The sequence below is a fragment of the Xyrauchen texanus genome, chromosome 36 (assembly GCF_025860055.1).
Source record: "Xyrauchen texanus isolate HMW12.3.18 chromosome 36, RBS_HiC_50CHRs, whole genome shotgun sequence".
Taxonomy (NCBI): Eukaryota; Metazoa; Chordata; class Actinopteri; order Cypriniformes; family Catostomidae; genus Xyrauchen; species Xyrauchen texanus.
Genome location: NC_068311.1, coordinates 24,536,415 through 24,555,092, shown reverse-complemented (window position 1 = coordinate 24,555,092; position 18,678 = coordinate 24,536,415). Strand labels below are relative to the sequence as shown.

Here is an 18,678-nt window from a genome sequence, read left to right as displayed (position 1 = left end):
TCTGTAAAACAGATCACTTTGCTTCCGGTTCAGGTCCTCTGTATGTGCTACGTTGAATATGTCGCTATTTTACTCAAGATGCCTTCATTGAGGTTCACAGCAAAAATCACTTTTAGGATTATCCCGCTCCTGCACTAGCTAGGTTAGCTGATTACCTTAAAGTCCATAGCTATCGCCGTCAGTTCAAACTGATGTTACTGCTTTCTCCGACAAGTGGATGTGATGAGACCAGATTTCCAATTTGGTCATGTGACGTTCTATATAAAGCCTACTGCACGTATCTGCACAGACAATGCGAGGGCATAATTGGACTTGAACATATTGTGTGTTATGTGTAACTTGAGTTGTGAATAGGCCAGTGCCGTAACAATGTGCTATTTGCGCAAAATCCTAAAGTCTCCAAAAAACTATAAATTAAACATGAAATCTAGCATGAAGAATCAACAACACCGTAACAAAGGCTCTAATTCTTTACTATATGCTATTATTTATTTCAGGTTTTTGAAAGGTCTTATAAGTTGATGCCTTTAGCTGCACATCACCGCTGATGGCAGTTCACTACCTCAGTGCAGCCATTGTCAGGGTGATCCTAGCAGCCATATTAAACACCAAACTCCCCTTTTCCCTTTCAGGCTTTATGCATTCTGGATATCCCATCATGATGCACTCCAGGTCTGCCCCAGAACTAATGAACCCAGAGGCAGCCCGTAAAAGAGGTCTCTGGGGGCCCATTCATGAGTTGGGTCATAACCAGCAGCGTGGAGTTTGGGAGTTCCCGCCACATACCACTGAGTGTACCTGCAACCTGTGGTCAGTGTACATACATGAGGAAGTGCTGGGTTTGAACAGGGCTAATGCACATCCAGCCATGACCCTAGAAAAGCGTCAGGGTCGTGCTCGAGATTATGCCAAAGCTGGCAAAGATTTAAAAAACTGGAGTGTGTGGACATCACTGGAGACTTATATGCAGGTATAAACAGATTGCTTATAATGTTGGTTGTAAAAGTTTAACATATATTTTTTCAACATTAATTGTTTTAATGTTAAAATTTTTATAATTTAACCGTATAATTTAAGACAAAGTTCAAATCTATAATGCTACTTTTAATGTTAACATTTTTAAATTCAAATCTACTACATTAACTCTCTTCAAATTTGTTTTAAAAAATTATGTAGGGAAATTAAATAATTTTAATGAAGCTATTGTGAAATGTTAAAGATATATCCACTCTGTTATTTCTATGTTTTACCCTAATATTTTTATACACCCTAAGCTGCAAGACAAATTTGGCTGGGATGCTTTCAAGAAAGTTTTTTCAGCCTACCATGATATGAGTGGAGTGCCAAATGACAATGCAGGCAAGATGAATCTATATGCTGAGACCTTCTCCAAAGTGGTCAACATGAATCTGTCCTGCTTCTTCAAAGCTTGGGGTTGGCCCATCCAGCCTAGCACTGAAGAGAAGATCTCTCATCTCCCAGAGTGGAGTGACCATCCTATGTGCCAGTATGCATAAGAACATCTGAGAAAACTTTAAATTAGAATTAAAAGTTTAATTAGTAAATTAAAAAGAATTACAGTGTGAATTTTGATGTAATTCAGGTGTAAGATTAACTATAAAAGTTGATGCTTGGAAGGTCAAATAACATAAACATATTAAGCGTTTCTATTTTAATTTGTTAAGCTTATAGATGGTAATTGATTTGTATAAAAGAGAGGAATAAAATGTGATTTAAATATTCAGGATTAAGACAAAAACACTTTACAAAACCATTTATATTCTTAAACTGTTTTAGTTGTAAGGATGTCTGTAACAAATAAGGCTAAATTAAAGCAGAAATAAAAATGTTATCATTATAGACGGAACATGTCTACAACACTTCAGAAACTCTACAAACTACATGTTCTACAACATACTGCAACTGAAAGACAACATAAAAAATATAATTTATATAATGAATCCCACAGATTCGTAAACCGTTCCCTCAATTTTGCAATCCGTTCCCACAGATCCGTAAACAGTACCCATGATTTCACAATTCGTAATTGGTTTTACAAACTAAAATAGGCAGAATTTTAGTGGATGTCTGAAATCTTTCATGAAGTTTAGAAAGTTCAAAATGGTGTTGTTCATCAAATTAACTATGGATATGATCCTCTAACATTTGACAAACAGAAAGTAAATAAATACATTTTATTCTTCATTTTTAAGTTTGTCAATCATTCCAGAATTAAATTTTTTTTTTTGTTAAATGTACTGCTTGAAAAATGTGCTTTGACATTTTTTTTTAAAACAAATATTTTATGATATTTTGTGATCTGTTGCAATGACACTGATGCATTGTAGTTGTGGCATAAGTTTCAGGAAATCAACCTTTCACCCACATTTGACTAATGTTGTGATAATATCTCTCTACTAGTGGTGATCAATCCGGCTCTAAGAAATCTACTGCCTGTCTCTGAGCTCGCTTAATGTACAGGAAGTTGTGTTCGAGCAGAGCTTGAGCTCACCCTGTTCACATATGCATAGCCTTTTGGAATGATGTGTGTCTGGAAAAAGGTAGACTTGCCCGCTGCAAAAGGAGAAAAAAGGGTTGAATCAACACTTCATCTGGAAGAAACATGAAGAAAAACACCGATACAGATCACAAAAGAGGGCTTACATGCAGGGAATCCCACCGCAACAATGACTTCCTGTTTGGTAGATGTGAGGGTGGCATCAGGAGGATCGTAAAGACGCATTTTAGTGTCTAAATTTCTCTAGAAATTGGAATGAAAAAAAAATACACTTTGGAAGTATAAATGTCACTTCAAAACTCAACTAACCTGGATTCATGTTTAAGCAAATATTCATAAATAAAACAATACGATTAATTCATAATAGAAACAGAAAAAGACAAATACTTTACAGGGTCAAAGGTTGGCATGCTGAACTGAGCCGACTTCCAGCCCAAGAAGAATTCCTCGGGAGTGTGAAACTGAAGACCAATGTTGAGAGCAAACTATGGGCATAAGAGAGAAAATCCAAAATGGTGCAGCTGTATTTTGTTAAAAGTCGATCAAATAGACCTTATTCACAGTCGAGCTATTTTTGATGTTGAATTAAAACAAGCCTGTGAGGGATTGATGGTATTCTCTTTAATGGTATCCAATGTAAAGATCCTAGATCACATGTTTTCTGTCTACTAACATTTGTTTTCATTTGTTTTCAATGTTTCGTCAGCAGAATGATCCAAAAAACTTTAAACAACACCACAACCAATTAAAGAAACTGTCTATCCCTCACAACCTTGTCAATTTCATCAAAATTGAGAGATTGAAACTGAACCCGGTTGATCCGCACTCTGGGGTGGGGACGCTCATCTCTCGAGCTCACGCACTTAATGCAGCTTGATTATAACGTGATGACTCGCAACTTATTGAATCATAATAAACATGACTGTCATTTCTTATCATGAAGAAAGTTGGCAATACGCAGCTTTATTAATAAGAGAGAGTTTGTTTTTTGTGAGTTAAAGATGGATTGAAGTGAACAGAAAGGTGAGAGAGGAAGTTTTCCCCCATTATACACTGCAACAAAATACATTTTTGATTTATTTTTGTTTTGGCTTGTTTTCCAATATAAATATCTAAAACTCCTTTAAAACAATGTACATTTATTTTAGAAGATTTTTTTTTTTTTCTGAGAATGTTAAATATAATATTAAAAACACAAATATTTTAAAATATCTAAAAATCCTTTAAAAAGATGCATTCAAGAGCAGCAGCATATAATATATTTAGACTTGTTTTAGCGAATAGATCTCGAATATATAGTTTATTTTGTCTTTTTACTGCACTCGCAGAAGAACCATTGGCTCACACTTCTATACGAAATATTTTGTTTTACACATAGGAGGGGCGTATCTAGACTTCTAGCCGTTCATGAATCACCTATGAATATTTAGGGCCCCTGAGAATTTGTTTTTAAAAGAACAGCACCAAAACATGTGATCTTAATGAGTTTGGAGCAGGATTTCTGCATTTTCTTGTGTAGCTTGAATGTAAATTATACGATGCATCTCTAGACTTAAAGTATACATCTCACTAGCTGAAGTTTCTCACAATCACCTTAAAAAAAAAAAAACAGTGACAGTACTATGATATTTTTATGTAAACTATGTTATTTAAATTATACTCTAAAGTATCTGGAGGATTTTAGTACTCTGACTTATTTTCCATAATCTAAGCATCTGTAACATTTTGAATTTGACAGATTTTTTATTTTAATTTAAGGTGCTATATGAAATTAAACTAAATTAAGTAACACTTTATTTATATTTGATAAGTTACAGGACTGGAATCATTTTCTGACTGCACACATTTTAGTAAAGACCACTTTACTAAATTGGACTGTGCTAGTCAAATCTTATGTTTTTTCCCCCCATACCAGATATTATTTCCTTTCTTGCTCTTAATGATTTAAGTAATCTGTAGGAATATCTGAAGTAAAACAAGAACCATTTTATTTATTTAACATCATTCATAAAAAGGTTAGTAAGGTTAGTCTTAACCTCATCAGTGCTGTTTAACAGTTTCAGATGTTCAATTTCCTCCATCTATAGTGTTTTGAACTAGACAATTCTGAGTAGAATCAGAAGGTGCGTCCCAAACCTGTATATTATTGAGATATAAGTGCTGAACTGAGGGCGAATAGCACAAGCTAGCGTTAACACAACGCTTGGATTTGAAACGTCATTCCGTCAGCCGTTAAACAGCGAACACTTCCGTGTATTAAAAAAACATTAAGTGTTCCATTTGGGACGATACTACAGTTTGAAAATTCATACACAACATGGCTGAGGGCATAGTATATTTTGTAAGTGTATAGTGTGTCTTTTGGGACACAGCAAGAGATTATTTAAATTAGAATGCTCAACCGTGGAGCATTGAGCGCCCAATGGTCAAGAGATGTAGAAAGGAAGTTAAACAGTTAAAAGAGCCAATCACCTTTTAGAGACAGACATCAACTGTCAATAAACTCTAGAATGCGTATGCACATGAGCTATACAAGCCGGAAAAATTGCAGAGAGCTGCACGTGCATGTTGCGCTGCGGTGCCCGGTAAAATAATCCCCCTTTATCCTGAACGAAGTTTTCCACGATTCAACGGTTTTCAATTTTTCACTTGCAACGGCGTTTATTGTTAGCGGGTAATGTAATGTTTAAGGTATTACATTTGTAAGAATTGTCAAAGAAACATACAGATACTTCACAGTCAAGATGACCGTTTATTTTATAGACAGTGTCTTACTTGTGTAGATGACATGAAACGATGGACACAGGTTAGTTACCCTGATATCATTAATTATTTTGTTAATTACTAATTATTCTGTTAATTATTAATAAAGAGTTGTTATGACAGCCAACAATGGTACAAGTTGAGCCTGAGATAAATTTGTACACCAAGTAACACTTAAATGTTTGTTGTTCTTCTCTGGATCACTCCTTTTGGCAGATTTTACTTGCCATCTCTAGACCAGAAATACAAAACAGGCAATTAGAATCATCATGGTGCCACCCTGTGGTTGCTCAGAAAAACGAATCGGTTACCTAACGTAACCTCGGTTCTCTCTAGACGAGGGAACGAGTATTGCGTAAGCTAGCTTACGCTACGGGAAAGATTCATCTTTTCTGAGATATTGAAGCCAAAAAATTATCCTTAATTTTGTATCATTTGTCAACGCAGTGCAGCAACTGCAGACCTTGAGCGGGCTAGCTAGCGAGCTCATTGGTTGCTCTGCGGCAACTGCTGCAGCCTATAGACGAACTTGGGCGAACTCGCGTCCAATGAGAGGCGTCCGCGCGCTTACTGCATCAAAGCCCGCCAAAATGGGCATGGCTAGAGTGCATATAAGCGTAGTTCGTAGGCTGGAACCCTGGTTTTCATTGAATGAAGCGAAAGTCGCTCGTGGCGCGAGCACGGCCGGCTACGCAATACTCGTTCCCTCGTCTAGAGAGAACCGAGGTTACGTTAGGTAACCGATTCGTTCTCTTACGAGAGGTTCTCTCGTATTGCGTAAGCTAGCTTACACTACGGGAACCCATTGTCAACGCCGTGCGCGCCAAGCATCCACTGCATGAGCCCCGGGGGTGGGGGGACCCGGGGGAGCCCTTGTGAGTGGGGAAATAATATTTGGCCGGCAAGAGTGCGGGCCAGTGTGTGTGTAATACATAAGCACATTGTGGGAAGGGAACGACAGAGCAGCGGTGCCGGTCTGTGTGGAATGAGTCCCATCAGTGCAGCTCACCAGGGGAGCTGTAGCGTATTAAACCGCTAGTAGTTTTGCCTGCAGGGCGGGCACTTCCAGATTGTAAAATCTGACAAAGGTGGAGGGGGAAGCCCAGCCAGCTGCCACACATATGTCGTGAATGGAAATCCCGCTGGACCATGCTCACGATGAGGCCATGCCTCTAGTGGAGTGAGCCCTAATGCCCAACGGGCATGGCAGGTCTTTTGACGCGTATGCGGCAGCAATAGCGTCCACTATCCATCTAGACAGTGTCTGTTTCGAGGCGGCGAGACCTTTGGTGCGCCCTCCGAACGAAACGAAAAGCTGCTCAGAGCGTCTGAAAGAGGCGGAGCGCGCAGTATACAATCTCAGTGCTCTGACTGGGCAAAGGAGATTGGCGTCGCGTTCGCTATCGGATGCTGGCAGCGCCGATAGGGAAATGACCTGTGCTCTGAAAGGAGTACCGATCACCTTGGGAACATAGCCGTGTCTAGGCTTTAAAATGACCTTGGAGTCACTTGGTCCAAACTCAAGACACGCAGCGCTGACAGGTCTCCCACACGTTTGACTGATGACAGGGCAGTCAGAAAAATGGTTTTGAGTGAAAGGTATTTCAAATCCACGGATTGAAGTGGTTCGAAAGGGGGGGCTTTCATAGTTTCGAGAACTATAGAAAGATCCCAGATAGGAACCGATGGGGGGCGCGGGGGGTTCATCCTTCTAGCTCCCCTGAGGAAGCGGATGACCAGCTCGTTTTTTCCCAGTGACTGGCCGTGCAGGGGTTCAGCGAACGCCGCGACGGCCGCCACATACACTTTGAGCGTGGATGGGGATCTGCCCTTATCCAGCAGCTCTTTGTAAAAACATGAGCAGCGACGACACCCCACATGTCCGTGGGTCCAGGTCTCTGTCGGTGCACCATTTTGAAAACACAGACCATTTTGACGCATAGAGTCTTCTCGTGGAAGGGGCTCTAGCGTGTATGATGGTGTTTATTACCCCTTCTGGCAGAGCGATGGGTAGTCGTTGATCACCCACGCGTGCAGCGCCCAGCGCTCTGGGTGGGGATGCCAGATCGTGCCGCGAGCTTGAGAGAGGAGATCTGCTCTCACTGGGATGGGCCACGGCGCTGTCAGTGACAGCTGCGTAAGCTCCGGGAACCATGTCTGATTCTCCCAACGCGGGGCTATGAGGAGCACCGAGTGACGCGTTTCCCTGATCCTCTGCATTACCTGTGGCAATAGCGAGACGGGAGGGAAGGCGTAAAGCGGGCGGTTGGGCCAGTCCTGGGCCAGCGTGTCCTCGCTTTTCGAGAAAAATATTGGGCAGTGAGAGTTCTCTTCTGACGCAAAGAGGTCTATCTCTGCTCTGCCGAATATGCACCATAACTTCTGGACTGTTTGAGCATGCAGGGACCATTCCCCTGGGGGAATATTGTCTCTGGACAGTCTGTCTGGGCCGTCGTTCAGGTGGCCTGGCACGTGCATCACCCTCAGCGAGCGCAGGTGGCACTGGGACCAACTCAGTATGCGTTTCGTCAGATGGAAGAGGTTCCTGGATCTGACACCGCCCTGACGGTTTAGGTAGGATACCACAGATCTGTTGTCCGAACGGACCAGGACGTGGTGACCCTGAATGACCGGGAGAAAGCGCACAAGCGCGTACTCGACCGCTATCATTTCCAGACAATTTATGTGAAGGAGCTTTTCCTGAACTGACCATAGGCCAAAAAACCGGAGAGCCCTCGCAGACCGCGCCCCAACCCGTGTTGGACGCGTCTGTCGAGATGACTTTTCGGCGAGATACAGCTCCCATCGTCACTCCCCGCTGATACCATTCGGCCACTGTCCAGGGCTGCAGAGCTGAAATACAGGTCTGAGTCACCTTGATCGGCTGGCGGCCTGTGGCCCAAGCCCGGCGAGACGCGCGGGTGTTTAGCCAATGCTGAAGCGGGCGCATGCACAGTAAACCCAGCTGAAGTACTGCTGCGGCTGAGGCCAAATTTTTTCAGAGGCGTGAGGCTGTTCATCTGAAAGGACGCGGCTAGTCGCTGAACACGGCGCGCGCGCTGTGTAGATAAGCGAGCCGTCATTGCCACGGAGTCTAGTTCTATTCCAAGGAAGGAAATTGCCTGACTGGGCTGTAGTGAGCTCTTGGTCCAATTGACTGCAAGACCCAAACTGTTCAGATGGCTGAGGAGAACTGTTCTGTGAGACAGAAGCTCCGTATATGACTGTGCCATAATCAGCCAGTCGTCCAAATAGTTCAGAATTCGCAAGCCCTGACTCCGCAGGGGTGCGAGCGCCGCATCCATGCACTTCGTGAAAGTACGGGGTGCTAAAGACAGGCCGAATGGAAGGACGGTGTATTGATAAACCTGGCCGTCGAAGGTGAATCTCAAGAATGGCCTGTGACGGGGATTAATCTGAATCTGAAAATAGGCATCTTTCAGATCGAGAGAGATAAACCAGTCCCCCTGGCGCGTATGCGCGAGGAGTTTCCTGATTGTAAGCATTTTGAACGGTCTTTTTGCAAGCACCTTGTTCAAAACCCTGAGATCTAATATTGGTCTGAGGCCGCCGTCTTTCTTGGGAACAAGAAAATAACGTCTGTAAAACCCTGGCTCTTTACAAGATTTCTTTGGGTCACCGTGAAAACGGCATTTGAGTGCAGGCAAGCGGGCAGTATCACCGGCTTGTTGGCTGCTGAATCCACTGCAGTAGCCTGAGAGAAGGGGACTGACAGAGGGCGAAGCTTTGACGGCTGTCCGGCTGCGGCGGGACTGAGCCGTCGTTTTCTCAACAAAGCTAGGAGGACTTCGGTTGCTCAGGTTTCAACGCAATCTTAGGCAGAGGCCCGCGGGGGGGCGGCGGTCTGCGGCGGCTGTCTGAGCACGACCTAGGGCGGCCGCCCTGTCGACGCTGAAAAGTCTGGCTTTGCTGAGCTGGGCGCTGTGAAGAGGCTCGTGCAGGAGGCTGGTCACGTGGGCGGCCTGCAGAGGAGCTAGCGCGACGAGGCAGGAAGAGATTCATGGCTTAGGTGGCTTTCTGGACTTCCGTGAAACGGTCAACAATGCCACTCACCGCGGAACCGAAGAGACCGGACGGAGAGAGCGGCGCGTTGTCCGTCGCGCTCCTTAGATCTGAAACAGCCTCTGGGTGTCCGCCTTTCTCATCCCATTCTCGAAGGAGGTCCGCTTGGAGGATCTGTAAGACGGCCATGGAATGCAGAGCAGATGCGGCTTGGCCGGCGGCGGCATAGGCGCGGCCAACACAGGCGGAAGTAGTTCTGCAGGCCTAGACGGAGCACCGGTTTAGACCGCCATCTCGCGGAGGGCGGGCAAAGGTGTGCTGCTACCGAATCCTCTGGATTCCTGGGCCGAGGAGGAGGCTTGGGAGCCTGACCACTCCTCGCTGTCCGAAGCCATGATGGAACAGCAACCCTTATCCTCCGCCTCGTCATCCCAGATGGCAGCAGTGCGGCCGCTCGGCGGCAACTGCGCGTCCCGGGGGGGCGGGGAGGGTGAAAGCGAGACTCGAGGGAGAGGCTCCGGCGAGGCAGTCGCTTCTAACACCGGTTCCGGCAGCCTTTGGGAGCGGCGCTTCTTATTGCGCGGCGAAACGAAAGGCGGCGCGGCGGCTTCGGTTTTGCATGCTTCGAGTCGAGCCCGCAGGGTCGCATCCGCCGTCAGCGAGGGCGAGCTCTGCATGTTCCCGTCCCAGGCAGAAAGCGCAGATGAGGTGGCGGTCTCCGGTGCTGAGAGGAGCGCGGCATGAGCCGCAGGAAGTGCGAGGCATCTTTAAAAAGACGCTCGATACTCTTTTTGTGAAGTTCGCTGAGGAACTTAGCTTGCTCTAAAAAAGGATACGTCGCCGGATGGCGTAGCTCGCAGGATGGCTGAAGGTGGCGAAGACGGCCGGCTTCTTCGAGCGCTGTCCAAGCTTGCTAGATGCCCCTCGAACGGTGACGCGGCTTCCAGTTCAGAGATGCGAAGAGCTTCGCTGAAGAGATGAAAATCAGGGTTCCAGCCTACGAACTACGCTTATATGCACTCTAGCCACGCCCATTTTGGCGGGCTTTGATGCAGTAAGCGCGCGGACGCCTCTCATTGGACGCGAGTTCGCCCAAGTTCGTCTATAGGCAGCAGCAGTTGCCGCAGAGCAACCAATGAGCTCGCTAGCTAGCCCGCTCAAGGTCTGCAGTTGCTGCACTGCGTTGACAAATGATACAAAATTAAGGATAATTTTTTGGCTTCAATATCTCAGAAAAGATGAATCTTTCTCGTAGCGTAAGCTAGCTTACGCAATACGAGAGAACCTCTCGTAAGAGAACTATGTATAACTGCAGCTTCATGTGAGTGGTATTGTGATGGCTCGCACAACACTAGTGCAAGGCCTGAAAAACGTATTTCAGATGAAGAAGCATACTTAGCATGTATAAAGCTCCAAACGGCAGATGATTATCTTTAAGTTTGCAGGAAAGCCACTTCAATAACCAACACATACTTAACTCCCACTTCAGTTCAACTCAAAAACCTACAATTATGGACAAAAACATTCAGGGCTGGTCCAAAATCGTTTCGAGGCTCGAGCCCTGAATGTTTAGACATAGCAACGCGCATTCTGTACATTACATTGAATCATTTAGCAGACTCCTTTATCTAAAGTGACTTGGAGTGCTAATGAGGAAAAATATTTGTTACAGAAAAATATATAGTTTTTGTTCTGGCCTGGAAAAATTCAATTCCATTCTGTGATGCAAAATGTCCCAGGATTTTACTATTTTCCTGACGCATTCACTCATATGTTCTTACACATATACACAGGGTTGGGAGGGTTACTTTTGAAATGTATTCCACTACAGATTATAGAATACATGCTGTAAAATGTCATTTGTAACATATTTCATTAGATTACTCAAGGTCAGTAATGTATTCTAAATACTTTGGATTATTTCTTCAGCACTGTTAGATATTTTTTTCACTTGTTTTGACTATAAAAGCTCTGCCAGTCAGAGATGGGACCAAGTCACACATGTGCAAGTCTCAAGTAAGTCTCAAGTCTTAACCTTCAAGTCTCAAGTAAGTCCCAAGTATTTTTTTCTTGGGCAAGTCAAGTCAAGTCAAGTCACAGGCTATGTCAAGTCAAGTCCAAGTCAAGTCACAGGCTATGTCAAGTCAAGCCCAAGTCAAGTCACCTTATTATTGTAATTTTACCTGCAGAACCTGATCATAATAAAGTGAAAAGACAAGACATAAGTAACTGTCAGTAAATTACAATACTCATGTTCAGTAAAATACATCATGGAATCAAACAAAATTGTAACTTCATAAAATTATTTATTTTTCACTTCTGCCAACAGTGTTTGAAATGTTTTAAATTTTCAACATTGAGTCCATAAAACAAATAACAGCTTAACATCCAACAGACTCCTCTCTGAACACCTCCCTCTCTCTCTCTCAAACACAGTTATGTACATTAAACTTTGTTACATTTCTCCTCTCTCTCTCACACACACTCTCTCTCTCTCACACACACTCTCTCTCTCACACACACTCTCTCTCACACACACACACACTCTCTCTCACACACACACACTCTCTCTCACACACACACACACTCTCTCACACACACACTCTCTCACACACACTCCCACACTCACTCTCTCTCCCACACACCCACACTCACTCACTCACTCACTCTCGCGCTCACACACACACACTCACTCTCGTGCTCTCACACTCCCACACCCACACTCACTCACTCACTCACACAGAGTATATCCATAAGCCTATTTTTGCAATGTCTGTGAGTGGGAAACGTTGAGGTACCAGCGCGCGTGAACGTCATGGCAACGTACAAAACAAAGTACCTCGCGCGGGAAACACTTAACGTAAATGCGCGTAACTAACGTAAATCAAGCAGGCTAGTATGCAGCATAAGCCACGAAGTGTTGGCGAAATAAAAAATTAATTGACAGATTTTTTTTTTCCAGAAAACGTCTTGCACAAAATAAATTCAAGCACTTTCAAGGACCTGTATCTATGTATGTTTATTTTCAAGAACTTTCCAGGGCCTTGAATTTTATTTTTCAGATTCACAAACTTTCAAGGATTTCAAGGACCCGTGGGAACCCTGCTATTATTACATTAGCTAACTACCAACTAACCAGATAAAATTAACAAATTGACAAGCACTTACTGGGCAGAATGGCTCTTCAAATGGCGGACGAAATTGGAGGTTGTCGTCTGGCTGTCCGCGATCTTAACATTGCATGTCTTGCAAAGCGCTGTTCGTCTTTTGCCATCTTGATAATAATTTTTGAAGCCGAAAGCGATGACCCTCGGTAACGTTACCCCTCCGGCTGACATGTTAATGTGTTATCTGATCTAAGTGGGCGTGGTGTGCGTAAGGTACGAGAGGGCATGGCTGATGATAGCCTATAGTGTCGTGATCCAGTCATGACAAAACTATTCTCAGCCTGCGCTCCAGCTGGATCAACTTTATTTTTTTAAATAATTTATATATTTTATATTCAAACTGAAAACATGATGTGATTAACATTCAAGTCTTTGTGTCTCAAGTCAAGTCAAGTCCCGAGTCTTTAACTTCCAAGTCCGAGTCAAGTCTCAAGTATTTTATTTTTTGTCAAGTCAAGTCACAAGTCATAAAAATAGCGACTCGAGTCGACTCGAGTCCAAGTCACCAAGTCACAAGTCCCCATGTCTGCTGCCAGTACAGTAAGACAAAATACACATGTTAAAAATAAATTTTCTGAAAAACCTCATTATCATAATCCAGCCACCCCCTGCGCTGTGCCTTCTACCCTCGGATATGAGGCCATCCCGGCTGGTGCTGGAGGCGATTTGGGGAGTTCAATGGGCACGGTTTCGCTGGGTAATTCCCTGCGGACCTCCCTTTCCCCAGCATGCACGTTTGCCCCGTCCGGTTCCGAAATGAGACCAGCCCATGTCTCTTTCGGGGCCCGTGAGCTGGATGAGTCTACGATTGCTGCATCGGAGAGCGTACTGGTGATGTTGGATGCTTAGGACTCCACTGGGCTGCCACCTTCGAGTCTGCCCGCCCAGTCTGAGGCCGATGCAGAGCTGACCGACATGCTTCTCCGGGCCACCGCGAGTATCAGTTTCGCCCACCATCTCCTCCTCTGGAGTCAGCAGCAGCTGAGGTCACTGCAGGCCACTCATATTCCAGGCAGCCTCAACTCCACAGTGGACGTGCTGTCACGGCAGGCAATGCTCAGCAGAGAGTGGAGACTCCACTCCCCAGGTGGTCCAGCTGAATTGGAGTCGATACGGCAAAGCACAGGTACACTTGTACACTCCCCAGGAATCCTCCCACTGCCCGCTCAGGTATTCCCTGACAGGCTCCCCCCTTGGGACAGATGCTCTGGTAGACTTGGTTCTCGGACCTCACGCTCCTCACGACAGCACCTCCCTGGAAGATTCCTCTGAGGAAGAACCTTCTTTCTCAGCGATGGGGCACAATCTGGCACCCACGTCTGGCCCTTGGATGGGATGTGTAAGACCTAAGTGGCCTACCACCAGCAGTGGTAGACATGATCACTCAAGCCAGAGTTCCCTCTACGAGGCAGCTTTATGCCATGAAGTGGCACCTGTTTGTGAACTGGTGTTCTTCCCGAGGCGAAGACCCCCCAGAGATGCGCAGTCGGGTCAGTGCTTTCCTTCCTGCTGGAGAGGTTGGAAGGTCGGCTGTCCCCCTTGAAGGGATATGTAGCCACTATAGCCACACACCACAACGTAGTGGACGGTAAGTCCCTAGGGAAACACAATCTGATCATCATGTTCCTGAGAGGGAAATCTCCCAGTCCATGCCTCTTCCCCTCATGGGACCTCTCCGTGGTCCTCCTGGACCTTCAGGGATCAGGTGGTGAACCTGCAAGTGTTGCCCCAGGAGGAGGCAGACCCAGCCCTGTTGTTCCTATGTCTGGTGCATGCTTTGTGCACCTACTTGGATCGCACACAGAGCTTTAGATGCTCTGAGCAGCTCTTTGTCTGCTTTGGTGGGCAGCAGAAAGGGAATGCCATCTCCAAACAGAGGCTTGCCCACTGGATCGTGGACGCCATTGCATTGGCCTACTAGACCCAGGCCATCTTGGTATGGTAGGAGTTTACAAGGAGTTTGGCGTCCTCATGGGCACTGGCCAATGGCACCTCTCTAGCAGACATCTGCAGAGCAGCGGTCTGGGCAACACCCAATACCTTCATGAGATATTACAATCTCTGGGTTGAGCCGGTTTTATCACGTGTTCTTTCAGGTACGAACAGGTAGAGTTCGGTAATATGGAACAGCTGGTCGGGTGTCGCGGGCTGCTCCCATGCTAGTTACGTCACTTCCCCCCCTCAGGGATGTGGGGAACTACATGACATCTTTTGGAGCATTGGGGGAGGTTACGTTCAGTCTGATGCACCTGCTATTATGCACGCAGCAGCTTGCTTGCACCTGCATTGGCAGTTAACATAACACGGTTCAGCTGTTGTGGCTTTTTCCATCGGGACCCCTAGTGTCACTACATCGACACAACTTTCAGTGAGTGACAGAAGGGGAACGTCTTGTTTACTGTCGTAACCTCCGTTCCTTAATGGAGGGAACGAGACATTGTGTCCCTCTTGCCACAATGCTATACTAGCTGCTGAAATGGCTGGGAACGTGTCTTGGCTCCAAAGCAAAAAACTTGAATAAATCCGCATTCCGGCTCCCTTTTATACCCAGATGTCCTTGGGGAATGACATGCAAATTCCACTCGCCAATTTTAATTGGCCTTTTCTCAAAGATCCGAGGTGATCGGGGCTCTCAAGATCGACCCCTAGTGTCACTACATCAACATTTTTGCCCTGATATCAAAGATCGTACTAGAAAAAAGTAATTATGATTTAACGAGATGTGCATGTAAAATGGATAGAAATAGCATTTTAGCTTAGTGTAAAGCTGACAAGTTTATTTCTATTTCTTCTGCTCCAATCTTCAAACTTACTTCTCTGTCTGCTCGTATGAATGTAACACATCATAAGAAAGTGTTTCACTGCTGTTCAAATGCACTTTGGATCGCATAATTTATATGAATAAATGTTTTCCATCTGAAATGACTAAATATTAAATTAAACAATTGACAATAAAATGCAAAGTAATCTCTTCAGTGATCAAAATACTTTTTGAATGTAACTATATTCTAATTACCAATTAATTAAATTGTAACTGTAGTGGAATACATTTACTTGTATTTTAAATACGTAATCCTGTTACATGTATTCCGTTACTCCCCAACCCTGCATATACATGAGCCCTTGTTTATATACACACTATGCAAGGAGGAGAAACAAATGCATTCTCATATGAATCATATGTGTTAGGCTTCAGACGAGGGCAGACGAGGAGTGAGGATCTAAGTGCAGCTCATTATTAAATAAACAAGAAAACACAGAATAAATCAAAACACAGGGAACAAACAAAACATCCACGAGGGGATAACAAAAATGTAAACACTAGAAACAACCACGGAGGGGAAGGCAGGAACACAGTCAAAGACAACATAACATACAACGACCGACAACGAATGAACAAACAACAGGCTTAAATACACTGGGAAGATGATTAAATTACATTCAGGTGAGAACAATGACACTGGCAGTGATGAGGGCAGTTCGTGACATAACCCCCCCCTCAAAGGAGTGGATTCCAGACGCTCCTAAAAAAAATGAAAAAAAAAAACCACAAAAACAAAAAACAAAATCGTCCAAGGAGTGAAGGGGGGGGGCAGGCAGACCAAGGAGGGCACAAGGGGTAAACAGACAGTCCAAGGGGGGCACAAGGGGCAAAGAGACAGTCCAAGGGGCACAACGGACAAACAGGCAGTTCACGGGGTGCACAAGGGGCAGACAGGCAGTCCAAGGGGGCACAAAAGGTAAACAGGCAGTCCAAGGGGTCCACAAGACTGGGTCATGAGGCCTGGGAGGTGGCCACAGGACAGGGACTGGGTCAGGAGTTTTATGATTTTTAACTAAATTAAATTAGTAAAACTTAAAATATATAAGATTTCTTTTCCCCTCATTTTGTTAAAGACTACTCAAAAATATTTTCAAGATTTCCATCAAATTTAATTGAGTAAATGTTTATTTATTGGATATCCTTTTAATGTGGTTTAAATGTGAACCACAAACTCAAGAAAACTCATCATAAACTTATTAACCTGTACACACACACACACACACACACACACACACACATAACACTAAACATTTTTTTATATATATACATTTCAAATTCATACCAAAATTCCATAACATTTAATTAAGTCATCTTTTTACTAATTAAATAAAAAAACGAAATATTTAGTTTTATTTAATTTTGGTAAAAATTAAACAATTCATATTGATGGAATTTTGTTATGAAATTGAAATGTGTATCTTAAAAATAGGCTTAATTATTATTATATACAGTGGGTACGAAAAGTATTCAGACCCCCTTAAATTTTTCACTCTTTGTTATATTGCAGCCATTTGCTAAAATCATTTAAGTTCATTTTTTTTCCTCATTATTGTACACACAGCACCCCATATTGACAGAAAAACACAGAATTGTTGACATTTTTGCACATTTATTAAAAAAGAAAAACTGAACTATCACATGGTCCTAAGTATTCAGACCCTTTGCTGTGACACTCATATATTTAACTCAGGTGCTGTCCATTTCTTCTGATCATCCTTGAGATGGTTCTACACCTTCAATTGAGTCCAGCTGTGTTTGATTATACTGATTGGACTTGATTAGGAAAGCCACACACCTGTCTATATAAGACCTTACAGCTCACAGTGCATGTCAGAGCAAATGAGAATCATGAGGTCAAAGGAACTGCCTGAAGAGCTCAGAGACAGAATTGGGGCAAGGCACAGATTTTCTGCTGCCCTTAAGGTTCATAAGAGCACAGTGGCCTCCATAATCCTTAAATGGAAGACGTTTGGGATGACCAGAACCCTTCCTAGAGCTGGCCGTCCGGCCAAACTGAGCTATCGGGGGAGAAGAGCCTTGGTGAGAGAGGTAAAGAAGAACCCAAAGATCACTGTGGCTGAGCTCCAGAGATGCAGTCGGGAGATGGGAGACAGTTGTAGTAAGTCAACCATCACTGCAGCCATCCACCAGTCGGGGCTTTATGGCAGAGTGGCCCGACGGAAGCCTCTCCTCAGTGCAAGACACATGAAAGCCCGCATGGAGTTTGCTAAAAAACACCTGAAGGACTCCAAGATGGTGATAAATAAGATTCTCAGGTCTGATGAGACCAAGATAGAACTTTTTGGCCTTAATTCTAAGCGGTATGTGTGGAGAAAACCAGGCACTGCTCATCACCTGTCCAATACAGTCTCAACAGTGAAGCATGGTGGTGGCAGCATCATGCTGTGGGGTTGTTTTTCAGCTGCAGGGACAGGACGACTGGTTGCAATCGAGGGAAAGATGAATGCGGCCAAGTACAGGGATATCCTGGACGGAAACCTTCTCCAGAGTGCTCTGGACCTCAGACTGGGCCGAAGGTTCACCTTCCACCAAGACAATGACCCTAAGCACACCGCTAAAATAACGAAGGAGTGGCTTCACAACAACTCCGTGACTGTTCTTGAATGGCCCAGCCATAGCCCTGACTTAAACCCAATTGAGCATCTCTGGAGAGACCTGAAAATGGCTGTCCACCAACGTTTACCATCCAACTTGACAGAACTGGAGAGGATCTGCAAGGAGGAATGGCAGAGGATACCCAAATCCAGATGTGAAAAACTTGTTGCATCTTTCCCAAAAAGACTCATGGCTGTATTAGATCAAAAGGGTGCTTCTACTAAATACTGAACAAAGGGTCTGAATACTTAGGACCATGTGATATTTCAGTTTTTCTTTTTTAATTAATGTGCAAAAATGTCAACAATTCTGTGTTTTTCTGTCAATATGGGGTGCTGTGTGTACAATAATGAGGAAAAAAAATGAACTTAAATGATTTTAGCAAATGGCTGCAATATAACAAAGAGTGAAAATTTAAGGGGGTCTGAATACTTTCCGTACCCACTGTATATATATATATATATATATATATATATATATATATATATATATATATATATATATATGTGTGTGTATATATGTGTATATATGTATATATGTGTGTATATGTATATTCAGGTCGCTTTGGACTATTACCACATCCCATATAACATCCAAAGCATGATCACCAGTTACCTGAGAGACATCAAGCTACGATTCCAGTCCGCCAAATTTACAACAAAGTGGCAGCCATTCGAGAAGGGGATAGTGACAGGATGCACAATCTCTCCCATCTTGTTCATCATGGGAATGAACCTGATAATCTCTGCAGCGAGTACAAAGTCAAG

General features: G+C 44.1%; 2 protein-coding genes across 4 annotated transcripts in view; one reads left to right on the top strand and one right to left on the bottom strand.

Moving 5' to 3' along the window:
* Positions 1 to 2,175, top strand: part of LOC127629800 (TRPM8 channel-associated factor homolog) — an 83,802-nt gene extending 81,627 nt beyond the window's left edge. For all 3 annotated transcript variants that reach the window (XM_052107049.1, XM_052107051.1, XM_052107052.1), the window contains 2 exons: positions 633 to 970; positions 1,275 to 2,175. In XM_052107049.1, the coding sequence (XP_051963009.1) occupies positions 633 to 970; positions 1,275 to 1,517 (581 nt within the window). In that variant the 3' untranslated portion in view covers positions 1,518 to 2,175. The remainder of the gene's footprint in view (positions 1 to 632; positions 971 to 1,274) is intronic.
* Positions 1 to 18,678, bottom strand: part of pnkp (polynucleotide kinase 3'-phosphatase) — a 162,461-nt gene that overhangs the window by 95,985 nt on the left and 47,798 nt on the right. The window lies entirely within an intron of this gene.